This window comes from Lasioglossum baleicum, chromosome 7 (genome assembly GCF_051020765.1).
Source record: "Lasioglossum baleicum chromosome 7, iyLasBale1, whole genome shotgun sequence".
Taxonomy (NCBI): Eukaryota; Metazoa; Arthropoda; class Insecta; order Hymenoptera; family Halictidae; genus Lasioglossum; species Lasioglossum baleicum.
In genome coordinates, this window is record NC_134935.1 from 16156171 (window position 1) to 16177403 (window position 21233).

At 40.1% G+C, this 21233-nt stretch overlaps 7 protein-coding genes and 1 long non-coding RNA gene across 10 annotated transcripts; 5 read left to right on the plus strand and 3 right to left on the minus strand.

Moving 5' to 3' along the window:
• Nucleotides 1–7: 7 nt before the first annotated feature.
• Nucleotides 8–3237, plus strand: LOC143210977 (adenosine 3'-phospho 5'-phosphosulfate transporter 1). Of its 2 annotated transcripts, XM_076428361.1 has the most exons (9): nucleotides 8–1350; nucleotides 1428–1636; nucleotides 1710–1915; nucleotides 2067–2085; nucleotides 2158–2291; nucleotides 2364–2514; nucleotides 2584–2795; nucleotides 2872–2997; nucleotides 3070–3237. In XM_076428361.1, the coding sequence occupies exons 1-9, from the start codon at nucleotides 1319–1321 to the stop codon at nucleotides 3235–3237; spliced, it is 1257 nt and encodes a 418-aa protein (XP_076284476.1). In that variant the 5' UTR covers nucleotides 8–1318. The 2 variants fall into 2 exon arrangements, with proteins under 2 accessions (XP_076284476.1, XP_076284475.1); XM_076428360.1 differs by having other exon boundaries at nucleotides 10–1350; nucleotides 2067–2291.
• On the minus strand, nucleotides 1427–4167 carry LOC143210990 (transmembrane protein 216). Its single transcript, XM_076428374.1, has one exon. The coding sequence runs from the start codon at nucleotides 4165–4167 to the stop codon at nucleotides 3739–3741; it is 429 nt and encodes a 142-aa protein (XP_076284489.1). The 3' UTR covers nucleotides 1427–3738.
• A 1018-nt stretch (nucleotides 4168–5185) lies between these two features.
• LOC143210980 (splicing regulator SDE2) lies at nucleotides 5186–6270 on the plus strand. Its single transcript, XM_076428364.1, has 2 exons — nucleotides 5186–5327; nucleotides 5399–6270. Exons 1-2 carry the CDS (start codon nucleotides 5223–5225, stop codon nucleotides 6197–6199), a joined length of 906 nt encoding a protein of 301 aa, XP_076284479.1. The 5' UTR covers nucleotides 5186–5222; the 3' UTR covers nucleotides 6200–6270.
• Nucleotides 6271–6314: 44 nt separating this feature from the next.
• LOC143210993 (uncharacterized) lies at nucleotides 6315–6803 on the minus strand. Its single transcript, XM_076428376.1, has 2 exons — nucleotides 6669–6803; nucleotides 6315–6590 (listed from the first exon to the last, which is right to left on the minus strand). Exons 1-2 carry the CDS (start codon nucleotides 6756–6758, stop codon nucleotides 6315–6317), a joined length of 366 nt encoding a protein of 121 aa, XP_076284491.1. The 5' UTR covers nucleotides 6759–6803.
• Nucleotides 6804–7552: 749 nt separating this feature from the next.
• LOC143210978 (CLIP domain-containing serine protease HP8-like) lies at nucleotides 7553–9428 on the plus strand. The gene is made up of 3 exons (XM_076428362.1): nucleotides 7553–7694; nucleotides 8052–8477; nucleotides 8556–9428. The coding sequence occupies exons 1-3, from the start codon at nucleotides 7631–7633 to the stop codon at nucleotides 9266–9268; spliced, it is 1203 nt and encodes a 400-aa protein (XP_076284477.1). The 5' UTR covers nucleotides 7553–7630; the 3' UTR covers nucleotides 9269–9428.
• Nucleotides 9429–10277: 849 nt separating this feature from the next.
• On the plus strand, nucleotides 10278–17850 carry LOC143210979 (melanization protease 1-like). Its single transcript, XM_076428363.1, has 6 exons — nucleotides 10278–10652; nucleotides 10802–12194; nucleotides 12344–12519; nucleotides 16256–16568; nucleotides 16986–17257; nucleotides 17339–17850. Exons 2-6 carry the CDS (start codon nucleotides 12134–12136, stop codon nucleotides 17684–17686), a joined length of 1170 nt encoding a protein of 389 aa, XP_076284478.1. The 5' UTR covers nucleotides 10278–10652; nucleotides 10802–12133; the 3' UTR covers nucleotides 17687–17850.
• Nucleotides 13626–14794, plus strand: LOC143210998 (uncharacterized). Its single transcript, XR_013009364.1, has 3 exons — nucleotides 13626–13864; nucleotides 13933–14001; nucleotides 14612–14794. It is a non-coding gene; the product is annotated as an uncharacterized LOC143210998 (long non-coding RNA).
• Nucleotides 17837–21208, minus strand: LOC143210964 (uncharacterized). 2 transcript variants are annotated; one of them, XM_076428324.1, is made up of 9 exons: nucleotides 20995–21208; nucleotides 20286–20842; nucleotides 20013–20216; nucleotides 19772–19936; nucleotides 19276–19497; nucleotides 18933–19196; nucleotides 18732–18854; nucleotides 18485–18629; nucleotides 17837–18421 (listed from the first exon to the last, which is right to left on the minus strand). In XM_076428324.1, exons 2-9 carry the CDS (start codon nucleotides 20837–20839, stop codon nucleotides 17957–17959), a joined length of 2142 nt encoding a protein of 713 aa, XP_076284439.1. In that variant the 5' UTR covers nucleotides 20840–20842; nucleotides 20995–21208; the 3' UTR covers nucleotides 17837–17956. The 2 variants fall into 2 exon arrangements, with proteins under 2 accessions (XP_076284439.1, XP_076284440.1); XM_076428325.1 differs by lacking the exon at nucleotides 20995–21208 and having other exon boundaries at nucleotides 20286–20861.
• Nucleotides 21209–21233: the final 25 nt, after the last annotated feature.

The window sequence follows — 21233 nt, forward strand, 5'->3', positions numbered from 1 at the left end:
GTAACTGAATGTAACACAATGTAAACAGAATGAATAATACTCTCTGGTATTCAGTGTCGGTCATAATCTGGGCGCACTGGTGACGGTTCGTATCGTTGTTCGCGTGCTATATAGACAGTGATGAGATATTGTGCGCTTTTTTCGCGCATGTGCTAGTTTCGCAAGGAACGTCTCTACTGGTCTCTACGTCCTTTTGTGGCGAATATAGTGGGAAACTATATTACTGGTAGGAAAGTACCGGAAGAGAGTTCAGAAATTTATATATTATATATTATATGTACATACATATTAAATTTTAATACAGCACACACATGTTATACAGTCATACTTCAAAATCAAATCATAACAAATCTTGCGAAATTATTGGGATGACCAAGGTACCCCATTTTCGCCCAACTTTGTACTTTACTGACGCTAAAATCGTCGCGCATGCGCGAAAAGCCGTGCAATATCCCAACACTGTTTCGAAATCGAGTGGAAGAATTATTTTATTTCTAAAATACTGAAATAAGGTACGGAAAAGAAAGCTGTAATTTTAAATTTATGTTATATTATTATGCAAGCAGAACTAATTCAATAAAGATGAAAAATGAGGATGGCAGTCAGCAAATTTACTCTAGATTAAAAAATTACGTTCAATTACGACCGTGATCATGATTCTGTGATCACTGTGATAAATCACGGTTAGTGATTTTGCACGCCATCACTACACGTGACACACCCTATGCCATTATAAACAGAATGAATAATAAATTTTATTTCGCTTTGTATTAGCGAATGCATACTTATGTATATAGGTAGTGGAATACGTTTGTCCTTGAAATAAGTTTCATTCAGTACAATTTCAAAACATGTGTTCGCGGGTGTCGAACGGCAACAATCGATACTAAGATTTCACATGCATCATTTCACATGTCGTGTCCATTAGTATTTAGATATGGATTTGACGTTCGTTAGTACGACACAATTTTCTTTAAAAAATGATTTGACGGATCATTTTTGGATCGTTAGAGATTATCAATCGGAACGTAGCACGTTGTAGTTTTCATTGATGATGCTTAATCAATTTTCTACGTTGTCATAAGAAGAAATTTCTATCTTATGAAATTATGATTTAAAGATATTATGTATCATGTATATACGCAATATGTAATGCGATATTACTTTAAAATTATTCGTATAGAAATATTACATTTTCGCAATCGAAAATCATTCGACGTCGATTGACCAAGGTTGCAAAACAATTGGTAACCATCAATATTGTAAAACAATCAGTAATTATCCATTTTACACTGTAAGTGAAATTATAATAAAAACAATGCGAAATTTTGTGAGCGATTTCATTATTTGGTAAGTAACAGGTATAAATTGTACATTGTAACGAACTCTGGATAACATGAAAATATATTACAATGATTTTTTTATAGCATATTATTATTACTCTCGGTAAGCCTTATATTTGGAGCGAGTGAAATTTTTCAGTCCCTGGTGAATACCGGAGAAAAGTTCTTAGAATCTTCTTCTTACAATTGGATTGTTCGTTTGTGTTTAAATTTATTGAGTTATGCCACTGTACTGCTACCAGGTTACCTCATCTATAAATATGTTCGTCACACCAAATACATACAAAGAGGAGGTAAAGAAACAAAAGAGACATTATGAATTGTAAAATAAATTGTTATATAAAATACTGTTTACTTGCGAAACAGGGAAAGGATATCTTCCAAGATTGATACATTCATGTTTTATGGGTCACTGTGAAACGGGACTCTTGGACTCTTCTTATACATCCTCGCCGTCTAATCTTAATCAGCGTACTTTTATGCAAGATGCCTTATTACTTCTGTACTGCTTCTTTGGTTTACAAGTCAGCTACTTATCATGGGGTTATTTACAAGAAAAGATAATGACACAGGTATGGTCTGGAAATTATTTTCAGTACTGATATAAGTGAGTATAAGCGAAGGTAAAAGTGCTATAGAGATAAAATCATTAATACATAATGCAGTCCAATAACGACTCTAAGAGTTGAAGGTTCTAACGATATAAAAATATTTGTTTCTTAGGAATACGAAGATGCTAATGGTAATAAGGATCGTTTTAAAGATTCCCAATTTCTAGTATTTGTTAATCGAATTTTGGCATTTTTAATGTCAGGATTTTACTTGATGATTCAAAGACAACCGCAACATAAAGCACCGCTTTATAAATATGCGTTTTGTTCTTTGTCAAATATCATGAGCAGTTGGTGTCAGTACGAAGCATTAAAATATGTTAGCTTTCCGACACAGGTAGTTGGTGTATTATTGCTAGCCTTTGAAACTTTCATATAGAAAAATTATACCGGTACTTAAATGTTTCAGGTGTTGGCGAAAGCTTCTAAAATTATACCAGTTATGGTCATGGGAAAAATAATCTCACGTACTACGTACGAGTATTATGAGTATGTTACAGCCATACTTATTTCAATTGGGATGACATTATTTATGTTAGATAGTTCTGATTACAGAAATGGTAATGTTTCTCATATCAATCACATTATCTTTGAAATTTGATCACTCTTTTGCATTTGAATATTTTCAGGCAACGCGACTACTGTCTCTGGTATCATTCTCTTAGGAGGCTACTTAATATTAGATAGCTTTACAAGTACCTGGCAAAATGCACTATTTACAGAGTACGGTGCAACGAGCGTACAAATGATGTGTGTAGTTAATATGTTCTCCTGTTTGTTTACCGCAATGTCTTTATTCCAACAATCGAGTTTTCCTCTCATGCTTTCGTTCATGACAAAGGTAATTCAAATGAAAATGGACTAATGGAATAAGTTTTTTTCTATAATTTATGAAAATGTTACCATCTTTTTTATAGTATCCCAGATTCATTATCGACTGTTTACTTATTTCGATCTGTTCTGCGACCGGCCAGTTATACATATTTTACACAATTTCGAAATTCGGCCCAGTGACGTTTGTTATAATAATGACAATCCGACAGGTAATAAAAGTTACTTATATCTCGTATGCCAAATATGTAAATGTATAAATGAAATTTATTCTTTTGTTTCAGGGTCTAGCAATATTATTGTCGTGTTTGATATATCATCATCGGGTAACAGTCATCGGAATAATTGGTATATTAATAGTATTTGGTTCTGTGTTTTTACGAATATATTGTAATAATAGATTGCGTGCAATTAGGAGGCGTAGAGCCGCGAGTAACAGTATAAAAGATTGATCATGAAAATACAGAGAATAGGTATATTCTTTAAGAATATTTTATTCTTCGAACACATATCCGATGAATTGCTCTTGATTTCAATCGATTACTGCCTAAGGCCTATAACGTATCGATCGCGATCAATTGAGAACTCGAACGTTTAATATTTTACTACATATACCTCAAAGACAAAATTTAGAATTCTTACTGCAACTTTTTACATCAAAAAACATAACTTGTTCACTAAGATTGCGTTTATTTTTTTATACTTTATGTAAATATTCTATATGATTTAATCATTTCTATATATAGAAAAAGAAACTGTTAATATAGAGGTTTCATTTTGACAAATGTTCACATAGAAGTGCTTGTTACATAGTACTGAAGGTATAAAAATCGAATACGGATCAGGTTTCATCGTTTTCATTTCTTTTTTATCTGTATATTGTATACATTAAAATTCTGTAATATTGAAACTTTGGGTTACGCTTATAAATGAATACAGAATTCAGCATGAGCTTACTCTTCGGGAGATGGTGGTCGATAAATAGCTATAAGGCACAAGATTGAAATGATTAATTCCGATGCCAACAAAACTAATTGTATGCTGCAAAGTATTACTTCTAGCCTGAGCACATAGTTTTGCCAGAACAAAAAATACAATGTCGCCAAAGAGCTAGGCACGGTCAAAACAACTCCGATAAGAATTGGTAATCCGTGTTCAGTCAAGTTTCCTTTCCTTCCGAGATAAATTCTAGCTCCTTCGGTGACTATGAGGAAGAATAAAAGTGCAAACTCGGTCAATGTTGTGCTCGTACCAGGTGAAGGCAAATTCGCAGCCTTGAAGAATCCCATGCCTATTTCGCAAACAGCAAACATACCGAAATAAAATGAATTTAGGTACATGAGAATTTCGTATGTTAAAGAGGAACTGGCTATTGTGGGCATTCTATCGAACTTTAATCGGCATACAGACAATTGTACATATCAGGCTTCGCTTACGGTCTGTTTATTTGAACTTTGTTTCCTTATTGAACATGTTCTTTCTTTCACTGTGAACATTCATTATCATTTATTCCTTTGTAATTCAGCCGACGAGAACGAATACCTTACCGTAATTCTCCTTGCTGTGCCGACTTTGTATAGTTTAATCGAATTTCCTGTAATACAATCGTATAATTATCACTTCTAACATGAAAATCTGTATTTTCGTTCTCACCATTATAAATACATACATGTGTGTGTGACGTATATAAAATTAGAAAAATACATTGAAATTATCACAGCGAATAATCTTCATATAAAACTTATTTCTTACTGAATATGAATACCAAGTTGATACTAACGGTTACAAATATCGCACCACTTGGGTTAGGAAGATGTAAACGCCAGGCAGAGAGGATCAAAGAGGATATTCCTCTCTGCACGAGGATATCAAGCAATATCAAGTGATATCAAGTTGCTATAGAATTATTTTCTTCGTTTTTTCGATGTATCCGCTCTTTCGCTCTCCATTATCAATGCTTGTTCGACGCCACCCTCGCCCATTTCAAGATCCTGTATTTATTTATGTATGCCAGTGTCACAAGTCAGAGAGGATATCTCTGCTCTAATAATAGGACGCAGTGTTCCAAGATAACGGAGTTCTGGTGCCCACAAGTCAGCTAGTAGATTGAGAGCAATTGTATGATAGAGCACAATAGAGCAATTGTGGTAGATTGTGAGTGTAAGAAAACACCTGGAAAACACCGAATTATTTGAGTAACACGATCTTCCATAAGGTTGGCAGTCGGTAACCAAACAGAGAATTTGTTTAGTTCCGAGATCCACTGTTATTTAGCGCTTTTCAGGCCTATCTAGATCTAGATCAAGATCAAGTAAACTCACTGGTAGGGGTGAAATATCTTGTGTTGATGTGTTCGCATTGGTTCGCATTGTTCAGCATTGTTTGAAGCGTTGCGTATACGTCATATATTGACAGTGCTCTCCTGTAAGTGATCAAAATGATAAATGTACAAATAAGTACCGCATCTGGCGTAAAGCAAATTTTCGCCGTTGACACATCTATTAAAATTGCTGAATTGCGCAATCGGATTGAAGATTTAACGGTAAGTAGCGCAATTACTTGATCTAACCTTAAAATGTTGCATTCAACTGACCAAAAAGTTCTCCGTTTTAGAATTTATCGCAAGACAACTTTTATATCGTACACAATGGAAAACTTGTGGATGAAAATGCCACTTGCTACGATGGATGCGTTTCTATCGTTCCACGTTTGCTCGGAGGGAAAGGAGGCTTCGGATCGATGTTGCGCGCGATCGGTGCACAAATCGAGAAAACTACGAATCGCGAGGCTTGCAGAGACTTGAGTGGCCGTAGACTCCGCGACATTAACGAAGAGAAGAGATTAAAGGCTTGGATCGAGAAGCAAGGAAAGCGAGAAGAGGAAGCTGTGGAACGTAAGAAAAGGAAATTGGAACGACTTTGCGCCGAACCGAAACATGAATTCAAAGATCATACATATGATCGTGAGAGATCTGCCTTAACGGAAAGAGTTGGTAACGCTGTGGAGGAAGGGTTCAAACTCGCTGGAGAGTCCGGACTGAAAAGAAAACACAACGAAGAATTTAAACCGAATAAGAAGAGAACATTACTGGATATCGATATCGACTCAGACGAATTGGATAGTTCCGATGATAGCAGCAATGAAGAAACAACAGCTGTCAAAACGAATCAAACTGAACGATTGTCAAACGATAGTGGACACTCTAGCGACGAGAGCGGTAGAGTTAGCGGAAATGTAACCGGGATGGAAAGTAATTACTCAGAAGACAGTTCTGATCGTCGAGTAGACAATAAAGATTCAAGTAACGCGCCAGCATCGAACAAAGATACTGTCCTGATAAATCGCAGCAAATCTTTAGATTTCAATTCGGCGGAACCCAGAGGTGAAGTGTCGCCTAATAGCAATACCATATAAGTTCTTTGTTCTGTATTCTGCGTGTAATATTGTACAAGTGTTTGCGTAATAAAATATTAATCGGTATTTCATTCGAGGATATTATTGTTATTTTCAAAAATATGTTCCAGGCATATCAAGAAACTTTCCATTCTGTTAATTCGTTGACGAGTTTAGCGCCCAATGCAAATAGGGCTACCGAAGCGATAAACGACCTGTAAAAGTCATCTACCAGCAATTCTTTGTACTTGCATTGGCGCACACACATATAGAGATCTTGCGCATATTTTGAACCAGTCGAGTATAAACGTGTGCTTTTCGTGTAATTTCTTTGTATTTGCGTGTGTACCATATGCGCCAAAGTTCCCAGGCACACGTAATACGATTTGCGGCAACATCTGCGCGGCGTAAGCTGGAAATAATGATTACACTTATACTTATACTGTTCTCGTTGTACAACATAATTTATGTATGTATCAACGATGCTCACATTTGCGCAAAATTCCTTCTCCTTGATTGAAAGTGGACTCGACAACGAAGTGGACGACGAGGACGAACGAATACCATATTCCGCGGACATTTTCAGTTTTATCCGCGGAATACAAAATTTAGCTGGAGCTGGAAATTTAAACGTAAACAAAATCGAAGGACATCGATACCGGTGTTCTCTTGTCGAACGACAACATAGACAATTGCAATTGCAAAACTAAAATGCATAATATTTCCATTTAGCTACGTAAAAATTGTTTCGGGTGCAGCTTATGTATGTATATGTACACAATTCAACAAATTGTAGCGAAATAACACAAAAATAAAAGGTTGAAAATTGTTTAAAAAATACTTCGAATCGTAGAAATGACCTGAAATTATGATAACGAAGAGTACCTAATTTCTCGATTCGAATATTCCCTTATTCTATAATTTTTCCGCAAAAGAGCCAACGAATTTTGCGAGAAAGAAAGAGAATGGATGGAGAAAAAGGTAAAAAAGACGAGTATATCGACCTTTTCCTCGTTCTCCTTCGTTTCTCTTCGTTTTTCCTCGTTCCTTATCGAGCACATCCTACGGATGACGCAGACAAACCGCGCGACCGATCGTTGAAATTCAATTGCAGCCGAAAAGTCCGAGCATAGATTCGAGCTAATTTGAACCGATCGACCGAGAAAACAATTTGATAGCAAATCGGTAATTTACAGGGAACACAAAGGCGCCGGTGATCAGCATGAAAAATCCAGGATCAATAATTAGTTAAACGAAACATTTTCAAATAGTGGGGGAACCAGTTGACCGTGACTCCGGTTAGTCTAACATTGCCCATTCGTATCGTCAGTCTGCATCCCGATCTTCGACAAAACGGACACGAATTTCGCTGGCGCATCGAATTATCCAAGGATCTCATTCGAGGACTGAAATACAAGAATCATTCTGTCCGCGTGAAGCGACGCATCGGAAATGATCAACCTGTTCATCTCGAGTGTGTTTTTCCAAGCGTTGCTACTGTACTCTGTCAATGCACGTAAGTAAAATTAGTTTGATTGGTTTCAACACTAAGAGAATTTACCAATATGGAACATCTGCGTCTCGAAGATCGGAGATAATCGCTGCACTCGGTAAAGAAATCGCACGCTAACGATAACGCGTCGTTCACGAAAGAACGAGCGATTCTTTCGCAGCGGTTTCGACTGGTGCGCATAAAATTACGAAACGATGGGAAGACCCGTCCGCCGTATCAAGGCAATCATCTAAACAGCAAAGCCGACGATGATACTTTCTGATTGTCTACAATGTCATCGCGTCAAGGCCAGCCGGCAGGATGATCGTTCGACATATAACGTAATTTTTTACAATTCCCTTGTTTCATCTGGTTTTTCAGAATATGCGGAATCTGCAGGATCGAGCTGCGTAACACCGAACGGCTCGAGTGGCGTGTGCATTGGAATTCGACAATGTCCGGTATTGTTGAACATCCTTCAAACGCGACCACTTCCACCAGGAGCGGTCGAGTTTTTGAGGCAATCGCAGTGCGGCTTTGAAGGAAAGGATCCTCGCGTGTGCTGTCCAACCGGAAGACCGAACGTTACCATGCCTCCTCGGACTGATCAGGATAATCCGTACTACCCGGGGATTGATCCGAGTTCTGGACCTGGACCCGTCGCAGATCCGAACGCACCGTACGACCTATCCAACAATCCCTTGCTCCCAACCGAATGCGGCAAGGACTTGTCTCAGAGAATTTTTGGCGGAGAACGCACCGACATCGACGAATTCCCTTGGATGGCCCTCTTGGAATACGCGAAACGTAAAAATCGTTGTCCCTTAGCTTAGATGTTGTAAATTAAACGTAGTTAGGCCGTGATAACGATTAGGTATGTTCTAGCGAACGGAAGATCAACGGCTTGCGGAGGAGTGCTGATCAGCAAACGTTACGTCCTAACGGCGGCGCACTGTGTCAAGGGCAAGGATTTGCCCAAGACCTGGAGATTGGAGAACGTCCGTTTAGGAGAATACGACACGAACACCAACCCCGATTGCTTACAGGACGGAGACGTGATCCTGATCTGTGCGGACGAGCCTATCACGGTCGGAGTGGAGGAACAGATCGCGCACGAGAATTATCGGCCAGACCCGAAAGACCAGAAGTACGACATCGCGTTGCTCAGGTTAACCAGGGACGTTTCGTTCACCAACTACGTGAAACCGATTTGTCTACCGCCGAACGATTCCATCGGGCAAAAGTTGTACGCCGCTGGCTGGGGGAAAACGGAGAATAAAACGGCGTCGAACGTCAAGCTGAAGGTCTCGCTTCCTTACGTCGAGAGGGATGAATGCCAGGTGGCTTACAGGAATGCGGGTGTCAACCTCGGCGCCGGCCAAATCTGCGCCGGAGGACAAAGGGGCAAGGATTCGTGCAGAGGAGATTCGGGAGGACCTTTGATGGCCTTGGAGAGAACTCGGGAGGGTACAGGAAAGTGGTCCGCGATCGGCGTGGTCTCTTTCGGGCCATCGCCCTGCGGTATGCCTGGATGGCCTGGCGTCTACACCAAAGTCAGCGACTTCGTGCCTTGGATACTCAGCAAGATGAGACCTTGAAACTCGAATGAAAAATTCCGATTCTGCGCAGGGAATTTTGCACTTTTTTGTACTATTTTGTACTTGTACCGTTCTCATACCCCCGAACCAACCCTTGCCTCTTCCCGACCTACATTCTACAGTTAAAGTATACACTCTTTAAATACAAATCTCAACGAGAGTTAACGTGTCCAATTCGTTTAGAAGAGAATGTTTTATTCGCAATCCATCGCCATCGTAATCGGTTCGAGAGGTTATCGTGTTTAGCCAGTAGTTACAGTCTGCAGTTGTGTACACGGTACACTCGCGTATGTAACCGCAGCGCGGTTCTGTTTGGGCGATATGCGAACAATTATTTCTCCATACTCGCGGAAGCCGTACCGCAACAAATAAATCGCGACGAATAACTAACTCTAACAATGAGACGCGTAGTCTTTTCCTCCGCGCTGGAATTGCTGCGAATTATCGGGGATTGCTGGGAATGCCCAAACGATTGCAACGCATCGCGGATGTAGTATGCCGAGGTCAAAGTTTGTCGGCGTCGTTCGATGGGAATGGGCAAATAGAACGTACCCAATCAGCCAGGCCTGCCTCGAGCAGAAATCCAGCCCATCTGTCGAGCAGAATCCAGGACCGAGCGGCCAGCATTATGCCCGAGCAGATTCCCGTCCAAAATCGAGCATTTTGCTTACTGGGTACCTGTATCGGTGGAATACAGAAGTGCAAGTGCACCTGTATTTTTCAAAATTTTCTCGGATGAAAGAACAACGTTGTCTTCGGAACCGGCTTAGCCGAACAAGGAGAAGGAAAGAGCGAGCGCGGTCACGGCCGCGAATACGTGATTGCGCGACCGGAACCGAGCAGGTATCAGACTTTCAAAACTTGCGTCGCGCGTTTCCATTAGCTGGAAGAATTTTCCTGTTAGCCTCCTCCTCTGCAGACTATTTTTTCGCTTACTCGGAAGATTCACGGAAGTCTACAGATGGCAGCAGTTAGAACGTCAAGGACCGTCGCGCGGGTATCCGTTTTCCGCAGAACCAGAAAATAAACAGTTTTCGAAACAGGTTTGTCTGCTTCGCACGCGGTTTGAAAAATCACTGGCTGCAGACAAGTGTCGAATGGGAGCGGATCGTTCGGAACGTGACGTTCATCTTCCTTGTTGACGTGGGTGGTTGTTCAAACGATTGTATCGGATCGGATTGAATCAGATCGGTGTAACAGGAGAAAGAATCGTGTGACGCACTCCTGCGAACGATCCACGATCAAATAGTGCGAGAAGTATCTCGCTGATCTTTGAATGGCTTTTCGAAGCAAAGAGAAGCGATTGACAGAATCTGCACAAGCATGACTCGTCACATTCTTCTCTCCGTGCTTGTGGTTCTTCTTCTGCAGTGGTGTACTGCACGTGAGTATAATTTCGCATAAGCACGTAACGCGTTTACCGGATCCGACGAGCCAATGAGCCGACGATGATCCGACGGACCTCGATTTCCAAACACTGCGCGAAAACTTCCAGCTATGTCCGATAATATTGAGTTTTCTTCTTCCGGATAGAGGACAGGTGCTCCAAGCCCGAGAATAGACCCGGTCTGCGCATCAATGCGCGGAACTGTTCGGCAAGAGTATGCCTTGATGGCCTGGCGTCTACACCAAAGTCAGCGACTTCGTGCCTTGGATACTCAGCAAGATGAGACCTTGAAACTCGAATGAAAAATTCCGATTCTGCGCAGGGAATTTTGCACTTTTTTGTACTATTTTGTACTTGTACCGTGGTCATACCCCCGACCAACCCTTGCCTCTCCCTGACCTACATTCTACAGTATAAAGTATACACTCTTTAAATAGAAATCTCAACGAGATTTAACGTGTCCAATTCGTTGAGAAGAGAATGTTTTTCTTTGCAATCCATCGCTATCGTAATCGGTTCGAGAGGTTATCGTTTTGAGCGAGTGGTTTGTAGTCTGCAGTTGTGTACACACGCGTATATGTAATGGGAGCGCGGTTCTGTTTGCGAACAATTATTTTCCTATACTCGCGGAAGCCGCACCGCAACAAATAAAGCGCGACGAATGACTCATTCTGAGACGCGTAATTTTTTCCTCCGTGCTGGGAAACGCTGGGAATTATTAGGAATTATCGGGAATTGCTGGGAATACTTAAACGATCGCAACGCATCGCGGATGTAGTAATCCGCGACCAAAATTTGTCGGGTTCGTTCGATGGGAATGGGCAAATAGAGTGTACCTGCATCGGTGGATTTACAGAAGTGCAACTGTATTTTTCGAAATTATCTCGGAAGAAAGAACAACGTTAGCTTCGGAACCGGTTTAGCCGAATAAGAAGAAGAAAAGAGCGAGCGCGGTCACGGCCGCGAATACGTGACCGCGCGACCGGAACCGAGCAGGGGTCAGACTTTTAAAACTTGCATCGCGCGTTTTCATTAGCTGGAAGAATTTTCCTGTTAGCCCCCTCCTCTGCAGACTATTTTTTCGCTTACTCGGAAGATTCACGGAAGTCTACAGATGGCAGCAGTTAGAACGTCAAGGACCGTCGCGCGGGTATCCGTTCTCCGCAGAACCAGAAAATAAACAGTTTCCGAAACAGGTTTGTCTGCTTCGCACGCGGTTTGAAAAATCACTGGCTGCAGACAATTGTCGAATGGGAGCGGATCGTTCGGAACGTGACGTTCGTCTTCCTTGTTGATGTCAGTGTTTGTTCAAACAATTGTATCGGATCGGATTGAATCAGATCGGTATAACGGGAGAAAGAATCGTGTGACGCACTCCTGCGAACGATCCACGGTCAAACAGTGCGCGGAGTGTCTCGCTGATCTTTGAACGTCTTTCCGAAGCAAAGAGAAGCGCGATTGACAGAATCTGCACAAGAATGACTCGTCACATTCTTCTCTCCGTGCTGGTGGTTCTTCTTCTGCAGTGGTGTACTGCACGTGAGTATAATTTCGCATAAGCACGTAACGCGTTTACCGAATCCGACGAGCCAATGAGCCGACGATGATCCGACGGACCTCGATTTCCAAACACTCCGCGAAAACTTCCAGCTATGTCCGATAATATTGAGTTTTCTTCTTCCGGATAGAGGACAGGTGCTCCACGCCCGAGAATAGACCCGGTCTGTGCATCAATGCGCGGAATTGTCCGGCAGTGGTTCAACTCTTGCAACAGAAACCCTTGACCAAAGAAATTCAGGACTACTTGCGGAGCTTGCAATGCGGCTTCGACGGCAGGACTCCCATAGTTTGTTGCGCACAGCAGGTAAATTTAAACAGGTGCCTGTGTCAGAGATGGGCAGTATCTAAATACAAAATTATTCAAATACGTTCTAGATACAAATAACCTGTATCTTTCGCCTTGTATTCGAAGTCGATTGCAGCGCCACAATGTATCTGTAACTTCATCTGTCGAGCGCTGCGGTTTGGAGAGTTTATTCATCTGTCTCTCCGACGATTTTCTGGTTATCTTCGACTTGTATTTGAGAGTCGAATACAGCGCCACGATGTATCTTACGGTTGTATCTGTCGTTAACTTGCTTGCAGAGTTATCCGTCAGATTTTATTTGAAGAAATAGATTCGTAATCATATGGATTATTTGAATCCCCAGATGTCGCGCGAGATTTATCCGTCATCTTGTATTCGTTATTTGAAGCTGGATTTAGCCAGACGATTTATTTGACGCTTGTATTTGTGACGAGTAACTGGAAGAGATGAAAATCACATGTATCTTTATTTGATATCTTTATTTGATTTCAAATACACTGAGATCTTGATGCGACGTTGCCACGTCGTAATACATATGTAATGTAATACGAGGAACGTATTTACATTTACAGTGACTTTCATTATTATTCCATATTCGGATACTCTAATAAGGACTATAACAATTGTTTAAACAAATACATTTGTATTATTTAAACGATTGGTTAAACAAACAATTTTTATTATTTAAACACATGTTTAAACAAATAGAGTTTCATTATTTGGACGATTGTTTAAACAAGTACATTTGTATTATTTAAACGATTGTTTAATCAAACAAATTTTTATTATTTAAACACATGTTTAAACAAATAGAGTTTCATTATTTGGACGATTGTTTAAACAAGTACATTTGTATTATTTAAACGATTGTTTGATCAAACAAATTTTTATTATTTAAACACATGTTTAAACAAATAGATTTTCATTATTTGGACGATTGTTTAAACAAATACATTTTATTATTTAAACAGATGTTTAAACAAATAACTGTTTATTATTTAAGCAATTGTTTAAACAAATAAATTTTTATTAAAAAAATATATATAAATATTTATATTTTTTTATTTTGTACATACTTATATATATATATATATTTATAACAATATATTAATTTATGTATATATCGGGGACCGTACAAATAAGCTTACGCGACAGGTGAGCGCCCGTCGCGTTGCATCGCCGTGGGTTTACGTCAGTTTACGTGTAGTGAAGTTAGTTTAGCACATGCTTGTGCACGTGTTTGTAATAGAGTATTCCAATTAATAAAAAGCGTGTGTAAGTGATTCGGTAACTTCAGCCACCTGTCACGCGATTGTGTTGGTGAAATTTGTCACTGTCACAGGTAAGTTTTTATTTTATTGATATGATATATAATTTCCATTATTTGTAACAATATGTTGACATTTTCAGTTAACCTGTCAATTCCTGATTTCCGATGACTTGGTATTGTGTTGGTGAAACTTGTCACTGTCATTTCAGGTAAGTTTTTATTTTATATTTATTTTCTCAGACATTGAAACATTACTGACAAAAGGAAAATTAAAAAATATTATTAGGTTGGAGAGAAAATTCTAGCGTATTTTAACTTTAACACTAATCCTACCAACAGCGGTCAAGATGACCAGTTCCAGATTTTTTATTTTACAATTAGAAAGTTAATAATACTGATTTCATAAGAAACAATTGTATAGATATCTGTAGTAGTGCACATTTTACAATAGGAGCCATACAAAGTCTAAATAAAATCAATCTTATCATTTTTATAAGGGAACATGTGTGTACCAGTTACTTTTGAGGCTCGGTAGGTTTAGCGTTAAAGAAAACATTTGATTCAATTTATAAAAATACATGTTTAATATTATTCAATTATATAATTTTCATTATTTGTTACAATATGTTGTCATTTCTCAGATAACCTGTCAATTCCTGTTTTCCCATGACTCGCTAGTTAACATGTGTTTTGATTTACAAGCAAAATTACCTGTTTATTTAAAATACGACATAGCTTTCCCTCCAACCTAATATATTCATGCTAAAAATCTTCCCGTTTATTGGACAATGCTTTTCACCAAGAAATTCTAATTTTTAGATGCAGCGAAGATATCCAAAACATCAGTTCATCAGAAAGAAAATAGTATTTCCATACAGATGTGACTTACATTAGCGGAGGACCATGGAAAAAAACAAAACAGTTTCAAATTATTAACACAAATAAGTAGAAATGATTTATACACCCTGCACAAATTATAATAAAAACATATCATTAATAACATATTATTCCTTTCTTTTAACAACTCCTTGCGTTATTTATTAAATTATTAATAATTTAGTATAAATTGTATAAATTTATGCACAAATGTAAAATTTATGTATTCAAACGAATAAAAATTATTAATAAAAATAAATAGAGATAATTTATACACCCTGCAAAAATTATAATAGAATCTACAATTATCGTGTTATTTAACGAGCAAAAATTGTTTTAAAAATTACTGACAAATATAAACTGAATTACTTTATTAATAACATATTATTTCTTTCTTTTACCAATTCCTTCCCTTACTTATGACTTGTATGTATTTAGTTAAATGCATCTATATGGTGTGAGGTACAAAATTAAATATTGACAATACTTCACAACTTTTACAATATTTCGTACATAACCGTGGTAACGTTTAACCTTCAAAAATAAGAAATTTTAGGAGCCTACAAGCTCCCCTTGTTCTATGAGCTCCACAGTTTTTAAACCGATCATTTGTACATTTAGTGTTACGATTTGGCAACGTCGCATCAAGATGTATTTGAAATCAAATACAAATTACGATTAAAGATACATGTGATTTCATCTCTGAGAAATACTCGTCACGAATAAAAAAATTGAATAAAGTATCTTGCTACGTCGAGCTTCAAATACATCTGAAGGTTAAGATGAAATCGTCCCATTGAAATCTCACAGATACATTTCCAATAGCCAAAATCTGACGGATACAACCGCAAGATACACGGTGGCGCTGCTTCGACTCTCAAATAACTGTGAAAGATACACTGAAAATTCTCACGCTGTATCTTACGGATAGTGCCTCTTGAATAACTTCTCGCCGCTAGAGGCGTTGAATACGCATACGCAGTTACTTCGAGCTCAGATAACCTACAGATGTCAAATGAAATTTTTTGGAGAGTATCTTACAGATACACTGTGTCGAATATGTATTTCAGGAAAATAACTACAAATAAAAGATAACTTTCATTTATCTTTTATTTGAAAATTTTAGATACATTTTTGCCCATCTCTGGCCTGTGTACGGGCCGTGTACAACTACAACGTACAGCCTCGATTGTTAAACCTCGATTATCCGGACCTCTGATGTTCGAATTCTTTATCTGAATTATTCTTTGTCTGAATATACTTTCCACAAAGAATTATTTTGCGTTAATGGAGTAGAATCGTTTTTCCAGGATACAAAAACAGAGTTTTTCAGTAGTCAAAAGCGCTAGATAAAAGGTCGATCTAGGCCGCCATCGCCTTCAAAAGTCCTATTTTTTCGTTTACGAGACGTAATTTGCATTATTCGGGTGCATACAATCATGTTCCACTAATTAACACAGATAATCGAGGTTCTACTGTATTTCTGTTTTCGATACTGTTGATTTTTCATCGTAGCTGTGATGTGTCGCCATTGAGTAGCTGATCGCTACAAAGGAGTTGCGGTGAATAATAGAACAATGGTTTCAGCCTGTAATAACGACAGAACCACCCCCAACGTCAACGGAATCTCCGAGCCCGCAGGTCGATCTCATAAACCTGCCCGCACCCCCGGACGTTTCAAACCACCCGAACTTAAATCTGATAAACGAAGACTCGTGTGGTCCGGTTTACACGCAAAAAATCATCGGTGGTGACAAAACCAGCGTGTTCGAATTTCCATGGATGGCATTGCTCGCTTACGATTCCGGAAGCGGTGTCCCGGACTTCAAATGCGGTGGAACGCTGATCAACAAGCGATACGTGCTAACCGCTGCCCACTGCGTCACAAGGCTACCCTCTGGTAAGTCAGTATTCGATAACCAAATATGTATCATACGAAAGAGTATCCTAGCGTCGACGAAATTTTCGGTTTTCCAAAGAAAAAGCTGTTGTCCCCGATTAGAGGGCAATTAAAGCCTTCATTCCATCCTGAACTGCGCGGCTCTTATTGTTTGTCCAGACCCCAGAACCTTGAAAGGGCGGAGGTCCCGTTTATTGGGTAGCCTAGCGTGGAAAAAACTCTCCGTTTTCCAAAGAAAAGACTTTCGTCCCCGATGAGGGGGCAATTAAAGCCACCATTCCGTCCCGAACCGCGCGGTTCTTATTGTTAATCCGGCACCTGAACCTCGGAAGGACGAGGGTCCCGTTTATTGATACTATTATTACTACTACTACCACCGAAGCAGTAAAAATAGAACAACCAATATATTGTCTTTAGGTACGAGACTGATCGGCGTACGGATAGGGGAACACGATTTGTCCACGGAACGCGACTGCGACAAAGACGACCGGGGTCTCGAGGTGGCCTGCGCGGAGAGGTATCAAGACTTTGGCCTTGAGAGCGTGCATTTTCATCCTGACTATACGACGAGATCGGCGCAGAACGACATCGCCCTGTTACGATTGAACGGAGACGCTGATTACAGGCCGAAGAACGTGAGGCCGATCTGCCTGCCGGTCGGTTTCAACGCTACTCTGCCAAGGAAAAGGGTAAGTTTTGTCAGCTTTGAATAAGCTTAGTTTTCCTCGAAGCGTTCTCGTGACCATTTCCTCTGATTGTTTCGACGACAGGTGGTAGTGACGGGCTGGGGTACGACGGAGAGCGGTATGCGCAGTCAGGCCCTGCTGCAAGTGAAATTGACGATCGCCACTTTGCCGGATTGTGCACAAGTCTACAGGGGCAAAGTGCAAATCTGGCACAAGCAGTTGTGCGCTGGCGGCAGCAGAATTACGGACGCGTGCACCGGAGACAGCGGTGGACCGCTCCAGTTACCGACGGTCTTCAAGGACACCGTGAAATCCGTTCAGTTCGGGATCGTTAGCTTCGGACAACGTGGCTGCGCCATAGAAGGAGTCCCCGGCGTTTACACAAACGTTGTCTATTACATAGACTGGATCTTGGGCATCATTAGACCTTAGGTTACTGTACACGACATTTTCTTAGGACTTTGACATCTTTTATACGCGTTTCTTTTCGCTGAAACGCTTCAACCGACTTTCCAACGCTGTAATTTCCGATTCTATATTTTTACCATTGTAAATTTTACTATAACGTCAACAATAAATCACTATTGATTAAAGAACCGTTTATTGTGCATTCGAAGTCCAAAAAACATAATCGTATTGAAATCGTAAGCAGAACGACCAAAGGAAGCGTTGTACATATAACGTCATTGCTATGATTATGTATCAGCATCGATTGACGCTACCGTTACTCTCGATATCGTGGTTACCGGTTTGCGACGCGTTCTCATTGTGCTCGTCGCTAGAAGAACGTTGATCGTCGTGTAATTCGTCGTGCAACTCGTTGTGTTCAGTTTGATCGTTGATCAGCTCCGCCGTCTCGTTTATGGAAACCTTCAATTGACCGCGGTCTCCTCTCTTTTTCGAAAACGAACACTGAGATTTCGCTGTCGATTTGTCGGAAGCATGCGACATGGATGCGTCCGAAGATTTTGACGATTGACTGGCCGACAATAACGTTCCGGAGGAGCTGGTGAGTGATCCAGAATCCGGTCTACAAATGCTATCGTAGTCGATATACGAGTTCATGCCAACCATGCACGACTGTTGCCTCTGTTGTTTTCTTTTCTTCTTTCGTTGCAGCAACTTCGGTCCGTCTTTTTGTTGCGTTTCCATCAGCACCTGGTAAGTCTGAAACAAAAGCCTCGTTAACGGTTTTCCGTGATCCGGTGCGTCAAAGTTCGCTCGATTCACCTGAGAGTGACGTTCGAACAAAGTTGGTATTTGAGTCACGCGATCCAGCATCATTTCCATCTGTAATCGATGACGTTCCGCTTGTTCGCGCGCTTCGTCGCGACGAAGCGAGGTTCGGATGTTAAGGTCCCTCTGATGATCGTGCCTTATGTTCAAAATGTATACACTTGTAGGTACCTACTCGTCGTGAGAATGTCTCGCGCTAAAATGATACGCGTACGGTGATCTTACTTGAAGAGAGTCGTACCTTGCCGCGGACCTCAGAGCTCTCCACACGGGATTCCGTCCGATCCAAGATTCTCTCATTCTTATTTCCTGTTCTCGACGTTTCTCCTCCATTTTGTCCTTTATTTCGCGCTCGAGTTTCTCTCTGAAACATAAACAAGAGTGCGATTAGCGTGATGCGATTCCGGTACAACAAACAGACAAACAGCGTTCCGATAAGCACCGTGACACTTGACACCTCAAAATAGCCGCTAAATTATTTCCTCGTTGCGGCAAAAGCGACATCGCTGATCTGCATCTTTCTAGCGGCGGTGACGTAACGTTCGACGACCGGAGAGAATTCCTGCTGCCCAGATTCTCGTCGCAACTTTTCTTTGCGTCTTCGAAACGCGTGCACGCGGATTTCACGCGTTCTCGCCTCGCCATCGACGGCGGCAAAGAAGAGGACTTCATCAACTCTGCCGCTCTGACTCTTTTCTGCAAGTGCCTGAACATTCCAGCCGATTCTCATTAGCTATGCCTGCGTAGAGTCAATCGTTTCTAGACAATTGATCTATTCTATTGACCTGTAATATTCGTCCTCGAGCATACGATCGTATATATCGGTACTGAAGAGATTCTTCGGTACGGGTTTAGCTTTGAATTTCGTGCACACGTTCACGCTTTTACTGCGAATCTCTGGGCTAGATCGTACCAAAGATCTCCGTGCTCGACGATCGCATTCGAGCCGAAACGGACGCACCTGAGACATTAGGTTTAAGGCACTTTCTTCGCGAATCAGACGACTTCTACAAAATAAATACGGTATCTTGTAACTTGGATCTGTTTGCTATCGTGAAAAAAAGGAAATATATACTGGATGAATCAATAAAACTGCTATAAATTTGTTTTATATAAGATAGACAGGTTGCGTCGGCTAACACTGTGTATTTCTTTTAAATCGAATCGGCAAAAACCACTAATTCGAAATTGAATTGACTTTGGGCCTCGAAAATAAACCAATGATTCACATGACATTGCTTATTGACTCAACCTGTGAGTAAAACGCAAACGAGATCAAACCGTTCTTCTTTTTTCGCTAATAATTTGTCGTAAAGTGGAATTTTCGATGTAAGCGGAATCGGTCTTATGCGACGCTTTCTGCAAGGACTTTTATCGGTATTCCCATAGTGTTTGCGCTGCGTATCCCCCGTTTCAACTTGCTCCATATACTTTTCTGCTTCTTCTCTGAAACATTCGACAGTCGATTTACATTATATACATACATTTTAATCTTATACATATATATCTATGTATATGTTACCTTAAAGTAAAGCTAAATGGCTTAGGTACAGTAGGATGCCACTCTTTGGAGATACTGGCTGGCAAACTTCTTGTTCCTATACTATCCGTGTCGCTTTCCGAATTATCTTGACTCTTTGATTCGTCCCACAGTCCCCAACTATTATCGGCCAAATGTATTTGCTCGTTACATATTGTTTTAGACTCTTTATCCCTTTGCTTATGTCTGCAGGCATGGTATAGAAAGTACAGTCAAATGAATACACCGAGCTTGTACCTAGTTCATTGCACATACCTAGTCGTTGGAAAATCTTGATCCTCCGTAAGGTAAAGAAACTTGTCAGATGAATCAAGTACAGGAGTAGCTATCCTGAACTCTTCCAGATAACATTTTTTACCATTTAATTTCAAGTCGTTTGTAACATTTTTATTTTGTGCTCTTGATTTCTGATCATACTTCGATATGGATGACCCTGATATATTTGCCTCTTCATCGTCAGCAAGCGAATGTTCCAAATTTTTCAATAACAACTTCTGTTTCCTCTTTAAATACTCAACCTTTTGCTTAAACTGTTCATTCGACAAGTGATGAACTTGACCATAGTCCGGGATACTCTCCAAAAATTCTAGAAAGTTGTCTACAGTTTCTCTGGGACTCGATGTCTCTGATTTGCTGACGATACGACTGTCCGATGCAAAGTTTATCTTATTTCCCTTGTTGGTGTAGTTGTCTTTGCAACTTCTTGCGAGTCTGGGACGTTCGTAGGAAGGAGTTGGTTGCCTACTGCAAGGATCCACTGGAACTTTTACACAGGAGTTGTAAAATGATGTGCCTCTATGCTCTGCCATTATCTATTAAAAAATAAACAAACTTTTTCAAACAATAGAAAGAATTGTTCTTTTATACCTAGAATCATTAACATCGAATTATTTCGTACAATGAAAAGCGTCTAACTTTGTTGTTTGATAATATAGGTATATAAGTATAGGTAACTAATACTTACCAGTCTTTTTATACGGTTCGCGTGTTGTATTATCGGCGGAAATATTTGAAAATGATTTATACGAATTACGATATACAATTCGCAATATATCTTCCTAATTTATCGCCGTTGTGCAACATTTTTGACAAATATATCGAAAAATCAGCAAAATGAGCTCGCTATGCGAAGCACACTTGGAAAAGATCAATGTATTTAATCTTCCTGATATATTCGTCACCATGGTAAATCAGAAGCCTCTC